Raw genomic sequence first — 16,604 nt, 5'->3', positions numbered from 1 at the left:
GCAATAGCCCCATTATTGTCGCACAATAATGGGACCGACTCTTCTATTGAAGGAACCACACCAAGTTCAAATATGAACCTTTTCATCCAAACAGCTTCTTTACCGGCTTCACTTGTCACTATATATTATGCTTCAGTAGTTGAATATGTTATCGTAGCTTGCTTGGAACTTTTCCAACTTACTACACCACCATTAAAGTGAAAACATATCCTGAAATGGATTTGCTATCATCTTTGTCAGATGCAAAGCTTGCATTAGTATAACCCCTCAGTTTCAATTCAGAGTCTCCATAAATGAGGAATTGGTCTTTAGTTCTTCTTAAGTACTTAAGTATGGTCTTAACCACTTTTCAATGTTCCTCACCAAGGTTTGCTTGATATCAACTAGTTACACCTAGTGCATAAGCGACATCATGACGTGTATAAGTCATGGTGTACATGATAGCTCCCGCTGCACTAGCATATGGTACTCTACTCGTGTGTTCTCTTTCTTCAGGAGTTGTTGGACAGTTCTCCCTACTAAGAGTAATTCCAACACCTACAGGCAAATAGCCTTGTTTGGAATTATCCATGTTATATCTCTTTAAGATAGTATCAATGTACATAGATTGGGAGAGTCCAAGCAACCTATTAGATCTATCTCTATAAATTTTTATACCTAGAATATAGGTTGTTTCTCCCAAATCCTTCATGGAGAATTGTTCTAATAGCCAAATCTTTGTGCCTTGCAATGTTGGTATGTCATTTCCAATTAGTAATATGTCATCTACATATAACACTAAGAAAATAATTGCACTCCCACTGACCTTTTTGTAAACACATGGCTCTTCCTCACATTTAACAAACTCGAACTTTTCGATTGTCTTATTAAAATGAATGTTCCAACTTCTTCTTGAACAACGACTTGTTCTTGAACAATAGCTAGTTCTTGAGCCATAATCGTTTGAGTTAAAGAGCTTTGTCCTAATTTCAAAATATCAAAGAAAGGCCTCTCGGTTTCCATCTCATGTTCTTGAGTTATGTTATCATTGGTGACTTGAGTCTCATCAAGTTCAATTTTTGTACCATGGTTTCCTTCTACAAGAAACTCTCTTTCCAAAAAAAAGTTGCTCCTCTTGCCACAAACACTTTATGGTTGGAAGGTTGGTAGAAATAATATCCCATTGTTTCTTTAGGATAACCAATGAATCTACACTTATCAGACCTTACCTCAAGTTCATCTATTTGCAATCTTTTAACATAAGCAAGGCAACCCCAGACCTTGATGTGTTTAAGACTTGGTTTCTTTCCTTTCCATATCTCATATGGAGTTGGAAACTGCTTTTGTAGGAACTTTATTTAGCAAGTAGGTTGTTGCTTCTAAAGCATATCCCCATAAGTTTAATGGAAGATCGGTGAACCCCATCATGGATCTAACCATATCTAGTAAGGTTCGATTTCTTCTTTCATATACACCATTGTGTTGTGGTGTTCCCGGAGATGTCCACTGAGAGAGAATCACATTCTCCTTTAGATAGTCAATAAATTTATCACTAAGATATTCTCCTCCTCTATCAGATCTAAGCATTTTGATACTCTTACCAGTTTGTGTTTCAACTTCACTACGAAATCTTTTAAACATTTCAATTGATTTAGATTTATGTTTCATAAGATACAAAAATCCATATCTAGACATATCATCAGTGAAGGTGATAAAATAAGAATATCCTCCTTTGGCTTGAATCTTCATGGGCCCACAAACATATGCATGAATTAGTCCCAATAATTCAGAAGCTCTTTCTCCACTTCCAATAAATGGAGATTTAGTCATTTTTCCTTTGAGACAAGATTCACAAGTTTCATGTGATTCATAATCATAATTATCAAGGTAACCTTCCTTGTCCAACTTGTTAATTCTTTTCTCGCCAATGTGACCTAGCCTACAATGCCAAAGATATGTTTTATTTACTATATTATCTCCTTTTCTTTTGAAACTAGAAGAAACCTGCATAATCGAGTTATGATTCACATCGAGTAAGACATAGATGTCGCGTTGGAGATAACTATTCACATATAAATCATCGTCATGATAAAATGAGCAAATGTTATCATTAAAGATAATGTGAAAACCTCGCTTGTCCAACATGAAAATTGAAGTAATAAATTTCGGAACATAATAACAATCTTCCAATACTGGTACTTTGTCAGTATGCATTATTAAAGAAACTGATCCTAAAGCTAAGGCGGCAACATTTGCTCCATTCCCTACTTGTAGATTTATTTCTCCTTTCTTCAACCATCTAGTTATCTATAGTCCCTTGCAACGTATTACAAATATTAAAACTACTGCTTGTATCTAATACCCACATTGAAGAATCAGTGACAGTTAAAGAAATCATGAAAACATTTTTCATTAATGTCTTATCTTGTTTCTTGTTTTTCAAAGAATCAAGATACTTCTTGCAATTTCTCTTCCAATGACCTTTCTCCTTATAGAAGAAACATTCAGCATCAGTTTGGTCAATCTTGTTCCTTTTGTTCTTGGGTTTGGTCATACCACCCTTAGGTCCAAGATGCTTCCCTTTTGGTACTTTGCCTTTCTTCTTGGAGCTCTTGCCAACTACCATGACAGTTCCTTTCTTATTCTCAGAAGCAATTTGATTCTCATAATCAATTAGCAAATTAAGCATCTCATGCAAATCACAACTCATCTTATTCATGTTGAAATTCACACTAAATTGTGAAAATGAATAAGAAAATGATTGCAGAATCAAATCTTGAGAAAGCTCTTTCCCAAGAGTGCACCCCAACTTCTCAAGTTGTTCTATGAGATCAATCATCTTAAGAACATGGGGTCCAACCTTTTCATTTTCAGCAAATGAGGATCTAAACAGGGCCTCTCAAAAATTATGAGTGAGCCACTTGGTTATCAAACCGTTTCTCATACACATACTAAAACAATGTATCATATACATTTTTCAAATCAAAATAAGAAATATCATATCACATAAGTTCCTGGTTGTCAGGACAATCCTATTGATATCAATAAATTAATTGTAATACTTCCCTAAGTTGTCTAGGCACTCAGTATAAAATTAATTTCTAAAAAAAAATATGCATCTTATGCGAGAAGAAAAGTAATTATTAATTATAAGTCTTTTGTTCGTCAGGTCATTCCTTATTATTAATCATTAAAAAAATTACATCACATGTCTCAATTTATCTTTTTCCTATAAGTCTCCTAGTAATCAGGTCATTCCTTATGATTAAACAATTTAATATGTAAGATAAATCAGGTGACAAACCTATTTATCATTTAGATATATAACAATTATATAATTGCGCACAATTACATCATATGTCTCAATTTATCTTTTTCCCATAAGTCCCCTGGTAATCAGATCGTTCCTTATGATTAAACAATTTATGTAAGATAAATCAGATGACAAACCTATTTATCATTTAAATATATAACAATTATATAATTACGCACAATTACATCATATGTCTCAATTTATCTTTTTCCCATAAGTCCCCTGGTAATCAGGTCATTCCTTATGATTAAACAATTTAATATGTAAGATAAATCATATGACAAACCTATTTATCATTTAGATATATAACAATTATAACAGGCAACATTACGTGTAAGTAAAGAAAAATTGAAACTTTTTCAAATTTTTGTTAAATATAATTTAAATACAAAAGAACCTTGCTCTGATACCAATTGAAGGAAAATAGGTGCTCAAAAACACACATTGCAAAATAAAAGGATCTGTTTTGTATTTAAAATTATATTATAAATAGATGACATACAAAGAACGTACCCGTTGATGAGCTCTTGAAGCAAAAAAAAAAAAATCTTCAATAGTGTGAAGACTCTACGTGTATACACACCAAGACTAACCTCGATTCGTCAACAACTTTGACAGGTGGAAAAATAAGAATAGAGAAGTGACGTTTTCAGCAGCGTTTCAACATGCAGTCCAAGGCTTTATTTATAGCACGCTAAGGATATCAAATTTCTGATCAAATCAAAATCATTATTGATAATATCTTTTTCTAAGCTATATTATTTCTTGTTACCTTTTATTGTTAACCATTTAGCAATTAAAATTGAAATAATAATTGATCAAGTCAAACTTGTATCTAATCGCCTTTTAAACCCAAATTCCAAATACAAAATTATACATGTTTGTTTTTCTTCTTTCATCAAATCTTTCATATTGTTTATATTTTTAGTGCTAGCAAAAGTATAATAATATTCCACCTTTTGAAATCAATTAATCATTTGATCATATTAAATTCTCTAATTTAATTAATCATCAAATATTAAAATAATTTCTTTAACAGAGATTAGAACACTCGTTTGTGTGTGACCTCGTAGGTTTAATACTAAGCCGGTAATATATTAATCAAATTAATATATTAATCAAGGTAGGCGTCTAGCAACACTCCTTAACGTCCGAATAGCATGAAGTAGCATTTTACTTTCAAGAATCATTAGAAGAGTATTGTAATAATTTCTTCCATCTTTACCGCTCTAGGTTAACTCTAGAGCATGGTATTACTATCAAACGCTTTTGAGTTAACTCATAATGACTTAAGAAACTCATTTTTTCTTTCATTTAATTTTCCTGACTAGGATATAATTTTTATTCATAGAGCTCAAACTCATTACCAAGAGTTGATGGATTCCTTCTTGATCAATCATTAATTCTACAGGTATTTAATCATATCCAATATCCATTCAACAAATGCTCTGAAGCATTAGGTGTCTAGAATCAAAATACAACAAATAACCTATTAATTACTATGACAATCCCAGGTCAAAGAAAGCTATTATACCTCTTCTTGAGAATTTTCTATTAACAGTTTATGGTAAATTTTAACCATTAGAAAATTTCAATTGAGTTCGTTCAATGATCACATCAACATGTGACTCATCTATATATGCAAATTAATAAATGAGATCCATTAATATTTATCCAATAAATACTATCACATATATATTAATCTATTCAGATTATTGATATCCTATTTACAATAATCATGATCAAGAACGGTTTAGATTAAAATTAGAACAGACTTATTTCTCTATCATAATCTCTATTATAATAACAAGTCTTTAATTTTAATCAAGGATATTATCAAATGCACTGTTTAATCAAATAGTGAAATATGACAACGAAAATAAAATAATACTTTATTATTAAAATTATAATTGATTACATGATGACTTGAATCGTAAGCATACAAATTTATTCGCAACAGCTACTCAATCATACATCCACTTAGAGATTCAACCTCAAAGATCAATCTTATGTTCTCTCTCATGCGCGAAAGGAAAAAAACGCTCTCTCTACTTCGTAGAACGATCTCTGCCACAACCATGACCAAGACTCTGGCGTGTTCACAAACACTCTGCCACATCTCCAACCAAGATGGGATTTGGTGGTATGATTTGATGCCTCCCTGTAGCAAATTAAATTATGTCTCTCGGGCACAAATAGAGCTTGTCCAACACAAATTGAACCTCTGGCGCAAATTGAGCCTTTCTGTCACAGATTAAGCCTTTCTAGGGCAAATCAACTCTCTCCTATGCGTTCAAGTTTGAGTGTATTTTTAATTATTTTTTATGATTTCATTTCTAGATATGATTTGTATTGTGAGCCTGACAATGGTGAGTTTGGTTGCGAACCTAAATGATTTTTTAGCATTAATTTTGTTATATATAGAGTGATGTTTCAATTGTAAACACAAGAGCAACTCTAAACTCCGATCCCTAGCTTTGTATATCAGTTGATAAAGAAGCTTAATGAAGAGTTTTGATAATGACAATGCCAACTATCAAAACACTCCCTATCATAAGTAAAGCCAAAGCCAAAGGCAAAAGGAATGAAAAAATAAAGACACTTGAAGAAATATGTCCAAGAACTTAGTATTTTTGCAAACTCTGGTCCCTGCTCGTCTGTTTTAAGCTAAGCCACATGATTCATTCTAGGGTTTCAAAATTGAATTAGAGAGTCTAAGTGTTTAGTGAACCACATTAATAAACATAGGCTTAGGATCATAAAACAAGAGAAATTAGGGAAAATGAGTTGTGTGACTCAGAGTTCAGAATTAAGGCACTCAAGTTTTATTGCTAGACTTGAATCTGACTAGTGCAAACTCGAGTTTGCACGAAGGTTTGTTATTGTGACTCAAGTCCCACGAGCTATGGGACTTGTGATCGTAAATTTTCAATTTATTATTATTTAGAATATTTTAATATTTTGATTTTATTTATTCATTTTATCATTGTTTTTATAAGATAATTTGATATGTTTTTATGATGATAGCTAATTTAATATGTTTAGGTTATGGTAATGTGCAAATTAAATTAACATTTTGAGATAATTAACCATCCTAGGCTTGGATGCTTAAGAGTTATTGTGAATCGGTTTCGATTTTTTAATCATATTTAATTTAATAGAACTATCTATTTTTAAAAATCAAATAATTAATAACAACTTCTCAAAAAGAATTTACTTATTTAATTTTTTTATCACAGCCTTATATATATATATATATATATATATATATATATATATATATATATATATATATATGTCAACTTCTCAAAAAAAATATTATTTCTAGTTTAATAATTTATGGAACCTATTAAAAGGAATTATGCCATATCTCACCTAAGAAATTGGCATAATATTTTTTCCTACTATTGTTTTTATGACATGATATATACCCCTATATATATTACGATTTTTATATTTGATGAGTAGAAGCAAACGTATATTTCACCCCCTGAATTTCATCAAGGAGTGTAAGCAAAAATCATTGAAAAAATCCAAACTACGGAAACAAACAACTGTATACAGTTCTTGAAAAAAAAAAAAAACACCTAGAACCTTATATTAATGGCACCACAACATAACACATTCAACTTACTCTACCATTGTTCAACATTGACATAATTTGCATGTAAACCCATTTCAAGCACCTGTATAAGTATTTGGCTTCTATTCTTGGCCAACCTGTTTAACAAGTCAGCCAAATTTTTCCTCTTCTCTGGCGAGTTTCGCTTCAAAGCCTTTGTCACTCTCACTGGCTGCGGAGGCGCGTGAGAGCCAATGAGATGAGGAAAATTTAACTTAGCTTTGCTGCCACGCATTTTGAAAGCAGCTCTATCATAAGCTAAACCCGCTGCTTCTTCAGTTTCATAAGTGCCTAGCCAAATCCTTGCACCATTCTTCTTTGGATCCCTTATCTCTGCCGCGAACTTGCCCCAAGTCCTACGCCTCACACCCCGGTAATGCTTCCATACCGGTGGCGCGTGAACTTCACGCTCCTCCCTAGGGTGTTCTCTTTTGCATGCTAAGGAATCGTTTGCATCATGGACGACACCCTCCAAGCTGAACGTAGGGCTTGGGAATGCATTGTACGTTGCAGAATAGCAAACTTCGTGGTTGGAAATGTTCATGAGAGCGTTGGAATCGTGTTCAGGCTCAAGAAGATAGTGTTGAATAGATTCCATTGAAGAGAAATCACAAGATATTGTGGTGGCCATGTTTTGAATGGTGATGAAGACGATGGTTTTTTCTGATTTTGGGGTTATCTTTTTTTATTCTTGAAGCACTATGAAGAATAATGCGTTGTGTATTTATACCACTGGGTTCTGGAGTTGTATATTTTTTTATGTATTCGTTGTAACTATAGAAACATAGTTTGAACAACGTGATGCTAATTATTTCTTTAATATTGTTTTCGTTTGTGTGATGTTTCTTTGAAGCTACAAGAGTATTTGAAAATAGCATTGAATGTTGAAGTGGAAGATTCTTCCCCACGTGTGGTTAGTTGATATGACGTTATCTTTGCTTTTTTAAATAAAAAAGTCATAAAAACCTTTAACACGAATATTTAGATAGTCATATATATTATAAAAGGAAAATTTTGGTGGAGACCAAAAGTTATTATTTAGCTTAATTAAATTCAATATTATAAAATCAATTTATGAGGTAAGGAAACCTACTTATATGCTTTAATTAATTTGGTCATGTTATTATTATTTTTATTTGATTAGAATCTTTAATATTAATTCTTACTTTAAAGATTAGAAATATTAAATGTGAAGTTTGTAACATTGAATATATTTGTGTATAATCTAATAATAGTCAGATAGTAGATGATTTTATAAACCCAATAATAATTGTTAAAATATCATTTTAAAACTGACTTGTTAGATAAAATTTATATATATATATATATATATATATATATATATATATATATATATATATATATATATATTGTTCTAAGTATGCAATTATTCAAAGGAAGATTTTTATTCATAGTCATCTTACTCAATACGAACAAGATTGTTTCTGATAAAAAATATCTCTAGTCTATATACATAAAAAAGTACTTAAAGAAGAAAAAAAATTATATGTATGGTTGATGATATGATGAAATAGAAAGAGATAAATAGAAAAAAAAATTATAAGTGTTGATAGAATGTTATATATATATATATATGAGCAAATGATCAAATTATATTGGTATAATTTTGATAATTATTATAATATTTTATAACTTTAAACTAACACTACGAAGAAGAAAAAAACATATTTCGCAACGGTTTAATGACACATTCAATGACAGTTTTGAATCGTCTTTTAGGTAACGATGTGGAAAGTGAAAATTTGCTACGACGGTTCCTAAAAAATTGTCTTAGAAAAACTATCATCCTCAGACGATTTTCAAGTTAAAGTCATCTTAGAATGACAAATTTTAAGTCAAAATCGACTTAGAATGTTTTTTTTATTAGAAAAATTAAGGAATGTATTTGTTTTTAAAAAAATTGAGAATTCCACATCTTAGATTGTAAACTTTCTAAAACAGTTTTCCAATAACTATCTTAGAACTTCCTTTTTAAAAAAATTAAAATTTAGAATTCTAAACATATTTGGAGGTACATTTATGCTTATTTCTTTGTTTAAATAATTTAATTGTACCTAGTCAATATATACGTTAATAAGGATTGGAGATAGAAAATACTAATAAAATAATTAATAAAAAGGAAAATTATAATAAAAAGATTTATGCCATTTTTTAACTTACCAATAATGACATAATCAAGAAAATTTTGTAGCTAGTGAATATTCAGAAACTGCATGGTAAAATAACACATGTTAATATAACTTCTATACAAAGTAGTATATATAGAAATAAAACTAGAAACAACAGCAATGATACAACAAACTTGAAATTGAAGACGCACAAAAGGCTCCAGATGAGAATTTTCTACTTGATAATCCCCATTTTTGAACAAATATATTAATAACAATGTCAAGAATCCATATATATTAATACAAAAAACATTTAATACATATTTTTCAAGTAACTAAATGTTTCATAGGGTATATTAAACGTTCTCTTGCCTATGTCTTTTAATAGAACCAACTATCAATAAGCTAATTGGGAAGTAAAGCATTTAGTATTTGCAACAAGCTCCACCCATATCCAGAAAACAAAAATATAATAATAGTCACTTGGTTATAAATTCTAGCTATATAAATTGGGAATCCCATATTCACTGAAATAGCAAATGGAAAAGAGGAGGAAATCCAATTTTAAAACTCAGTGAATCCAATTACATGGTTTTTTATGTCTGGAAGAAAAGGGGAACAGTTTCAAGTTGGTTCCTATTTTTGAAGTGACCTTCAAATTGGCTAACATGCTCTTGCAGCCTTGGTTACTCTCAAACTTGTAGCATATTTCAATTATATTTAGTAGGCATAGATTTATAATGGTGAGAGAAGTTTCAAATTTTCAATTTCTATATTAAAGTTACACATGGGTTGAGAAAAATGTTTTTCCAAAGATGTAGGTTCAGTATTCCATTCAGTAGACACTCCAAAGTAGCCAAGGAGAAAGACAACAAGTACCTATTTCTTTAGCTAATTTTAAACTACATAGGATTCTCCCACTAAAATTCCATATATAATACAAAAATTTGATTTCCAGAGTCCACTTATCATGTTGGATCAAAGTCACTCAGCTTTTTAAAAATTGATATATTAACAGAAACCAAATTAACTTAAAATAGTACATAATTTATGGAAAGTACAACGTGTTTTAAGTATAGTGAATTGCAAGCATAGTTTTTTTTACACTTCATTTTCTAAATTTTGTCAATTATTAACTAAAATTTCATTCCAATTTCATCAATAAAATGTATAGGTTACTAGCATGTTTGTTGACTGCTGAGTCTGCACAAAACTATCCCATGTGCAATTGATCACACGTGTGTGTACATGTGTCTGAATGAAACAAATTCCCAATATTAAAAATTTGTAATTTCAAGTATACAGATTCTCATTACAATTGCAAACAAGTATTAAGAAAGCAGAACATACCATATTTATTTCCAATTTCCTCCTTTAAACAAGCAATTGGAGTTCCAAGAGCAACAACCTCAGGATATGAGTTGAGATACTAGCGATGAAGGATGTGAGTCCACCTTAGGATCATAGCCAACCTGCAACAAAACATAAAACAAAGGTCAAAATTGCAACACAAACACATAAACCTCCTAGCACTGAAAAACACAATGGTGAAGTAAAGGTCTCCACAACGGTTCTCCCATGTCACTACAACATCAGATTCATATTCCTACTTCAGAATTCAAATACACAATAATCTTAATTTTTAATTAATAGAAAGATTAAAATATGAAACAAAAAATCGATCCACCTATCGACAATGATAGTAGTTGCAAAAGTCTCATCAATAGAAATGGAGACAACGTGTTTGGAAAGGTGAAGTTGGACATCTTGAAGTAGAGAAAACATTGTCTCCTTCCACGAGCGTACCCAATCATGTCACTGTCCACTCTTTCTAAGACAAGAAAAACAGAAACCTTAGCTTACTAAACTAATAGCAATAGTAGCGTTAAATTACTAATTGCACACATCTTTTATTAAAAAAGGAAAATAAAATTATATTACTTATCAAGTAGAAAGGGCACTTTCTTTTAGCCTCAGCTTGAATTGTCCCATCTTTGTCAATGATGGCAAACTTGGCACCGGATGTGCCAAAGTCCAACCCCAAACACCTCTTAACTAAACTCTCTCCAAATCCCAAACACCTCTTCCCTCCCCACCATCGACCATTTCTCACCACTAGCCACAAACCCACACGCTTTCGTGTCATCACCGCCATTTTCCAAAACCAACAACAGCAGGAAGCAACAACAACTTCCAAAGACATCGAAGATGAGTCCTACGGCGAAGTCAAAGGCATCACCGGAAGCAGAGCCTTGGACAGTGCCACCAGAATGGAGTACCTCTTTGTTGTTGGACTCATCTCGGAGTCAACGATGGCCACAACATCGATACCGATGGTTGCACCATGCTCTTCTTTGTCGCAGGACTCGGCTCAAAGCCCTGCATGAAGTTGCTAGCAGAGGTCGGCGCGAATCTGAACCATTGCGATCGAAGTGGTAGCCTCGAGGTGCTGCACATGGTGACAAGATACGTGAGGCTCAAGGTAGCGAAGGTTCTTCTAGATCCCAGTGCAGATCCCGAGGTGGCGGACAACCGTGGGAGAACGACATTAGATCTAGCGAGGGAGATTCTAGAGGTGACGCCAAAGGGGAATCCGATGTAGTTCGGGCGTAGGATTAGACTCGAAGGAGTGATTAGGGTTTTGGAAGGGACGTTATTTGAGTATGCAGAGGTGGAGGAGATTCTTGAACGGAGAGGGAAGGATGAGAATTTTGAGAACCTTATGTAGTGGAAGCACAACGGAGCAAATGAGTGGGAGAAGGCAAAGTTTGTGGCTGAGTACGGAGAGTCAGACATCTATATTTAATAACCAAATGCATTAAGAGACACATCTATATTTAATAACCAAATGCATTTCAAGTACATGTAGGAAAGTTACCCAAATATTTAACTTCCATAAATGTCATATGTAATATTAATTATGCATAAATAAAAGCACACAAGTGCTGCTTATAGAAATAAATAAATAATTAAAAGCACACAAATACAATTTCATGTATTTGAATATTGTATATAATATCACATGCAGTCATGCGTTTTTTTTAATATTTAAATACTGCAAGCGTATCTTCACACGCATTCTGAAATAAAATCGTGCATCACAAGTTTAAGGACTTGATTAGCTTAGCTCCTTTCCCGTTGGACATACACATATTGATAATCAATATATTTTAATTAAGATTTTTCTTAAAAATACTTTTAAGCTTAAAATTAATTCATTCAAATATATAAATTTAGCATTAGAAAACGAAGGGAACAAATTTTGTGTGCATTAGTTGTCCTAAATCAAAGTGTACATGTGTAGTTAGGTCGACTTAAGGCCTAAGCAGCCCAAATAAGGACTTTAGGTCCCCAAAAAAAAGGTCTCAAATTTTTTTTTAGTACTAATATACCTAAAAAGAATTATTGTAAAATTATATTTGAAAATAAATTTTAATTAAAATATTATAAGTAATTGTTAATTTTTTATTGGTACCATAAGTAATTAATGAACGACAACTCTTCATCAATATTATAGCTTTGTTTAGAAAAAAATATTTAATAGTTAATAACTAAAGAAATCCAAAAGTTTTTCTTTTATTTTTATTCTCTTTATTTTCTTCATATTCAATTCTAATTCTGTCTTCTTTTCTCACTATTTCTCATACTTCTTTGTCTTCTCAGTTGTTTCTTAAGTTTATTTGATTATTGTTTCACTTTAACACATTAGCCAATAGTTTCTCAATACCTATTTGTTTATTCTCATCTTTTATGTGCATGTGTCTCTATTTGGAGGGTAGAGGAAACAAATACGCATATAGCTTATAGAATAATGTTAACGATATCAGTATTTGCTTCAATAGAAAAGAGTTTTTCAAAGCTAAAAAATAATAAAAACTCACCAACAATGTCTCAACAAAGATAGAACAAATTGATGTTATTGTCTATTGAAAAAGAAATGTTAAATGAAATTAATTACGACAATTTAATCAATAATTTTACATCACAAAAAGCCCAAAAAATTAATTAATTTTAAATAAAATAATGATAATTTTAATAAACTATTTTATGAATAAATAAAAGATTTTATTCTTAAATTTACTTTAGATCTCTCAAGTTTTTAAATTGCCTGTATGTAATTGAAGACAAACAATTATCTTCACCGGTTATAAAGTAAATAAAAGATTAAGAAATCCAATCCAAAATAAAATCAAAACCTTATTCCCTGATAAATAATATATTGTAAGTAGGAAACAAGTTATTTTTCATGTTTTACACAATGTGAACATGTAATGTAACCAAACATCCCCGTACAAAGTAGTCAACTAGATCGAGTGTATGTATGACCCATAATATTAATTTTTGACCTTTGAAATCTAATGTTCCATATAACTCCAAATAAAGTGTAGAAGGGACATATATCCTTTCTCATCTGAGGGATTAAAATGTTGCCCACCATGTTTGAACAATAAAATAGTAGTCTAAGACTGACTAAGCGCCGTCTGGTATTCATATAACACTATTTTGTAGATAGATAAACTTTTTATACACCAATAGTTATACTTTGTTAATAAATTGCTAACTTTGATAATTGTTACTAATTAAATATGTGTAACTGTGTAAGCATAAATTTCTTCTATTTTGGGCTACACAAAGTTTTTAATTATATGCAAAATTCAATGGCTCGGATTGTGTTTATAATGATGTTTATAATTTTATATATGTCTTAATGAGGTAAATGCAGAAAATATCTCACTTAGATTTTTGTCTCCACTCTCCACCGTGGAGAGCCGTGCGTAGTTGACCAAAAAAACAAATAGCTCACTTACTTGTATATAATTTTCAAGACCACATATCTATTTATTTTCCGAATTTTACTGGAGGACAGTGCATATCAATTTAGTGCATATATAGCTAAATCATTTTTTTTCAAAGGACTCTGCTCCTTTAAATTAAATAAACTTCGTTAATATTTCAACATATCTATAGTTTATTGCGCGCACACACATATAACCAATTAATGCACATAAAATTTTATGCGTGTCTTATACGGATATTAATTTTATACTATATTATTTTTATATATTATAATTTTTAATATATTTATCTATGTATTTTAATTATTAAAAATATATTAATAAAAATATATATTAGTATATATATAATAGTTAACAATATTAATATAATAAAATATTACTGTTATAAAAATTATGCCAAAATTTTGTATGATGTATATTATATTTTATATACATGCATCAAGTTTTTATTTTTATAAAATTTTGTGCTTCATAAAAAATATATCTTCATAAATTTTATTTTATATTTAATATGTTTTCTATATTTTTATATTAATAAATTTATATATTGTTAATAGAAGAAATTTCAACATTAATCAAATAGGTTAATTTAAAATATAAATATCATATTTAATTGAATAAATTATAAAAATATTGATTTCAACTTAAAACTTATTTCAAATAGGTGAAAGTTATTATTGAATCTTCAAATATTTTTTAACATTTGAGCATATTTTTATCAATTAATGTTTAAATATAATTCACGAATTTACAATTTTTTTATATTTTATTCTTATAATTTTTAATTACATGATAAAAAACATGGGTTTATCTTTGCTCTATAAATTCTAAAAATATAATTATTTACATTTAATAAAATAATAATTGAATACAATCCTAATAATAGAATAAATAATAAAATAGAATTTATTTACATAATATTGACTTAATATTTAAAAAAATATATGAAATTATTATGAAATTATCACGTAATCAAATATTCTTTTATATATATATATATATATATATATATATATATATATATATATATACTTTGTCATGTAAAACGGTTTATACAATTTATTTTACAGATTACAACTATTTTTTACAATTAAAGATTTGGTTCAAATTAAATAAAACTATTATATATGATAAAAAAAATCAATAAATATTTCAACATATTTTATGACTCAAATTCAAGACTACTAATAGTTAAATTAATTCTACATAATCTTTTACAGATGTATTCAATGGTGCAGATTATTCATTTTAGAGAAATCAGTTTTTTTTTACACAAATATAAGTAAATTTTGACCGCTATACAGTTACCTATGTGTGAATGTATAATTTCCTCATTAGAAATGTAGTTTACGTAAGCGCGTGACAAAATCAAACCAAAGAAAAAGTACATTACCCACTCCTTTTAATTTCTTAACATAAAAAGGAATTGTTTAATTACTCAGATTCATTAATGCTATTATTATAATACTATCCAACACATTATTACACCACGTGATTTAAAACTTTTGTTTAATTCACAATACCTAAAAACCCATTTCAGCACCTGCTTCAAAAAATCAATCAAGAAACCAAGGATGCTTCAACGAAATGTCCCCAACAAAATGGCACAAAAAAAAAAACCAAACCACTTCTCAACAACATCTTTCACTCATATAAATTCACATTATGAATCACATATTCCTATGTCTAATACCCTCACATCACATATAACACTAATACAACATTTCACTTTCCAAGTTCCAAAAGACCAAAGCCAAATGAACAATTTCAACACCACTCTTGAGTCCGATGATTTTGCTCTTCTAGAATCCATTCAACGTTACCTCCTCGACGACAACGAAGACTTCAACTCTCTAACGGAGGTTTTGGCAACACCTAATAATAACGTCAATGCCGTTAACTCTCCATTATCTTCGTTGGGGCATGCAACAACGGCTGCTACAGAGGGGCGTGGGGCTTCGTCTGCAGAGGCGCGTGGTGGCCACGTGCGTAACCAAAATTACAAAGGAGTGAGACGCAGGCCTTGGGGCAAGTTTGCGGCTGAGATAAGGGACCCAAATAGGAACGGCGCGAGAGTGTGGCTTGGGACTTACAATTCGGCTGAGGATGCAGCTTTGGCTTACGATCGAGCCGCTTTTGAAATGCGTGGCTCGAAAGCTAAGCTCAATTTTCCTCATTTAATTGGGTGCAGTGATGCTGAGCCAAGCCGAAGAAGTAATGGCTAAGCTGGATTTGATGGAGCCAAAAATGAAGACGAGCTGAGCCACTACAGTGGAATATAGAGTCCATGTCTTCATGATGTTTTATGATGATATAAGCAATCATTTTATTGGTCATTGGTTGATTTGTTTTAAGGAATGTTATATCTCTTGTAAATTATATTATAAATTATTCTAATATTTCATAAAGAAAGTATTAATGAAAAAAAATGTAAAATTAAAGCGTTTTCTTTTTACTTAACGAGTAAATTATGTTTTTGATCACCTAATTATTTAAATTTCATGATTTTCATCTTATAACTTTTCAATTGTCTTTGTTCCTAAATTTTTTTGTCTGGTATTTTATTTTATTTTTGTTTAAATCCATCCTTAACTATCTACTTGATACTATTTATATTAATATTTTTTTTCTTTTTATCAATTAAAAACCATCATAAATTATTTTCCTCGCCACAAAATAAATCAAAAAAACAAAAACAAGCTCCATATCCTTCAATTAACGAGAGTAAAAAATAAATGAATTCTTTGTGCCTCCTTCATTGCGAG

General features: G+C 30.5%; 3 protein-coding genes across 4 annotated transcripts; 1 reads left to right on the top strand and 2 right to left on the bottom strand.

Annotated features, from left to right (window-relative positions):
• Positions 1-6,773: 6,773 nt before the first annotated feature.
• On the bottom strand, positions 6,774-7,898 carry LOC100805648 (ethylene-responsive transcription factor 13). Its single transcript, XM_003528989.5, has one exon. It carries the CDS (start codon positions 7,543-7,545, stop codon positions 6,928-6,930), a length of 618 nt encoding a protein of 205 aa, XP_003529037.1. The 5' UTR covers positions 7,546-7,898; the 3' UTR covers positions 6,774-6,927.
• Positions 7,899-8,296: 398 nt separating this feature from the next.
• LOC102670121 (uncharacterized) lies at positions 8,297-11,854 on the bottom strand. Of its 2 annotated transcripts, XR_415137.4 has the most exons (4): positions 10,985-11,854; positions 10,731-10,874; positions 10,394-10,515; positions 8,297-9,144 (listed from the first exon to the last, which is right to left on the bottom strand). XR_415137.4 is itself a non-coding variant. In XM_006583464.4 (3 exons), exons 1-3 carry the CDS (start codon positions 11,244-11,246, stop codon positions 10,505-10,507), a joined length of 417 nt encoding a protein of 138 aa, XP_006583527.1. In that variant the 5' UTR covers positions 11,247-11,854; the 3' UTR covers positions 9,137-10,504. The 2 variants fall into 2 exon arrangements, 1 of the variants encoding a protein (XP_006583527.1); XM_006583464.4 differs by having other exon boundaries at positions 9,137-10,515.
• A 3,527-nt stretch (positions 11,855-15,381) lies between these two features.
• Positions 15,382-16,275, top strand: LOC100806359 (ethylene-responsive transcription factor 13). The gene has a single exon (XM_003530097.5). It carries the CDS (start codon positions 15,414-15,416, stop codon positions 16,062-16,064), a length of 651 nt encoding a protein of 216 aa, XP_003530145.4. The 5' UTR covers positions 15,382-15,413; the 3' UTR covers positions 16,065-16,275.
• Positions 16,276-16,604: the final 329 nt, after the last annotated feature.

The sequence above is a fragment of the Glycine max genome, chromosome 7 (assembly GCF_000004515.6).
Source record: "Glycine max cultivar Williams 82 chromosome 7, Glycine_max_v4.0, whole genome shotgun sequence".
Taxonomy (NCBI): domain Eukaryota; kingdom Viridiplantae; phylum Streptophyta; class Magnoliopsida; order Fabales; family Fabaceae; genus Glycine; species Glycine max.
This window is presented reverse-complemented; position numbering and strand designations above follow the sequence as displayed.

Bases quoted from the DNA above. Each gene is read 5' to 3' on its own strand.
- LOC100805648 (XM_003528989.5), bottom strand. From the start codon at position 7,545: ATGGCCACCACAATATCTTGTGATTTCTCTTCAATGGAATCTATTCAA.
- LOC100806359 (XM_003530097.5), top strand. From the start codon at position 15,414: ATGCTTCAACGAAATGTCCCCAACAAAATGGCACAAAAAAAAAAACCA.
- LOC102670121 (XM_006583464.4), bottom strand. From the start codon at position 11,246: ATGTCTTTGGAAGTTGTTGTTGCTTCCTGCTGTTGTTGGTTTTGGAAA. The intron at 10,875-10,984 runs GTAATATAATTT...TTCTTGTCTTAG, and splicing joins GTGCCCTTTCTACTTGATAA to AAAGAGTGGACAGTGACATG.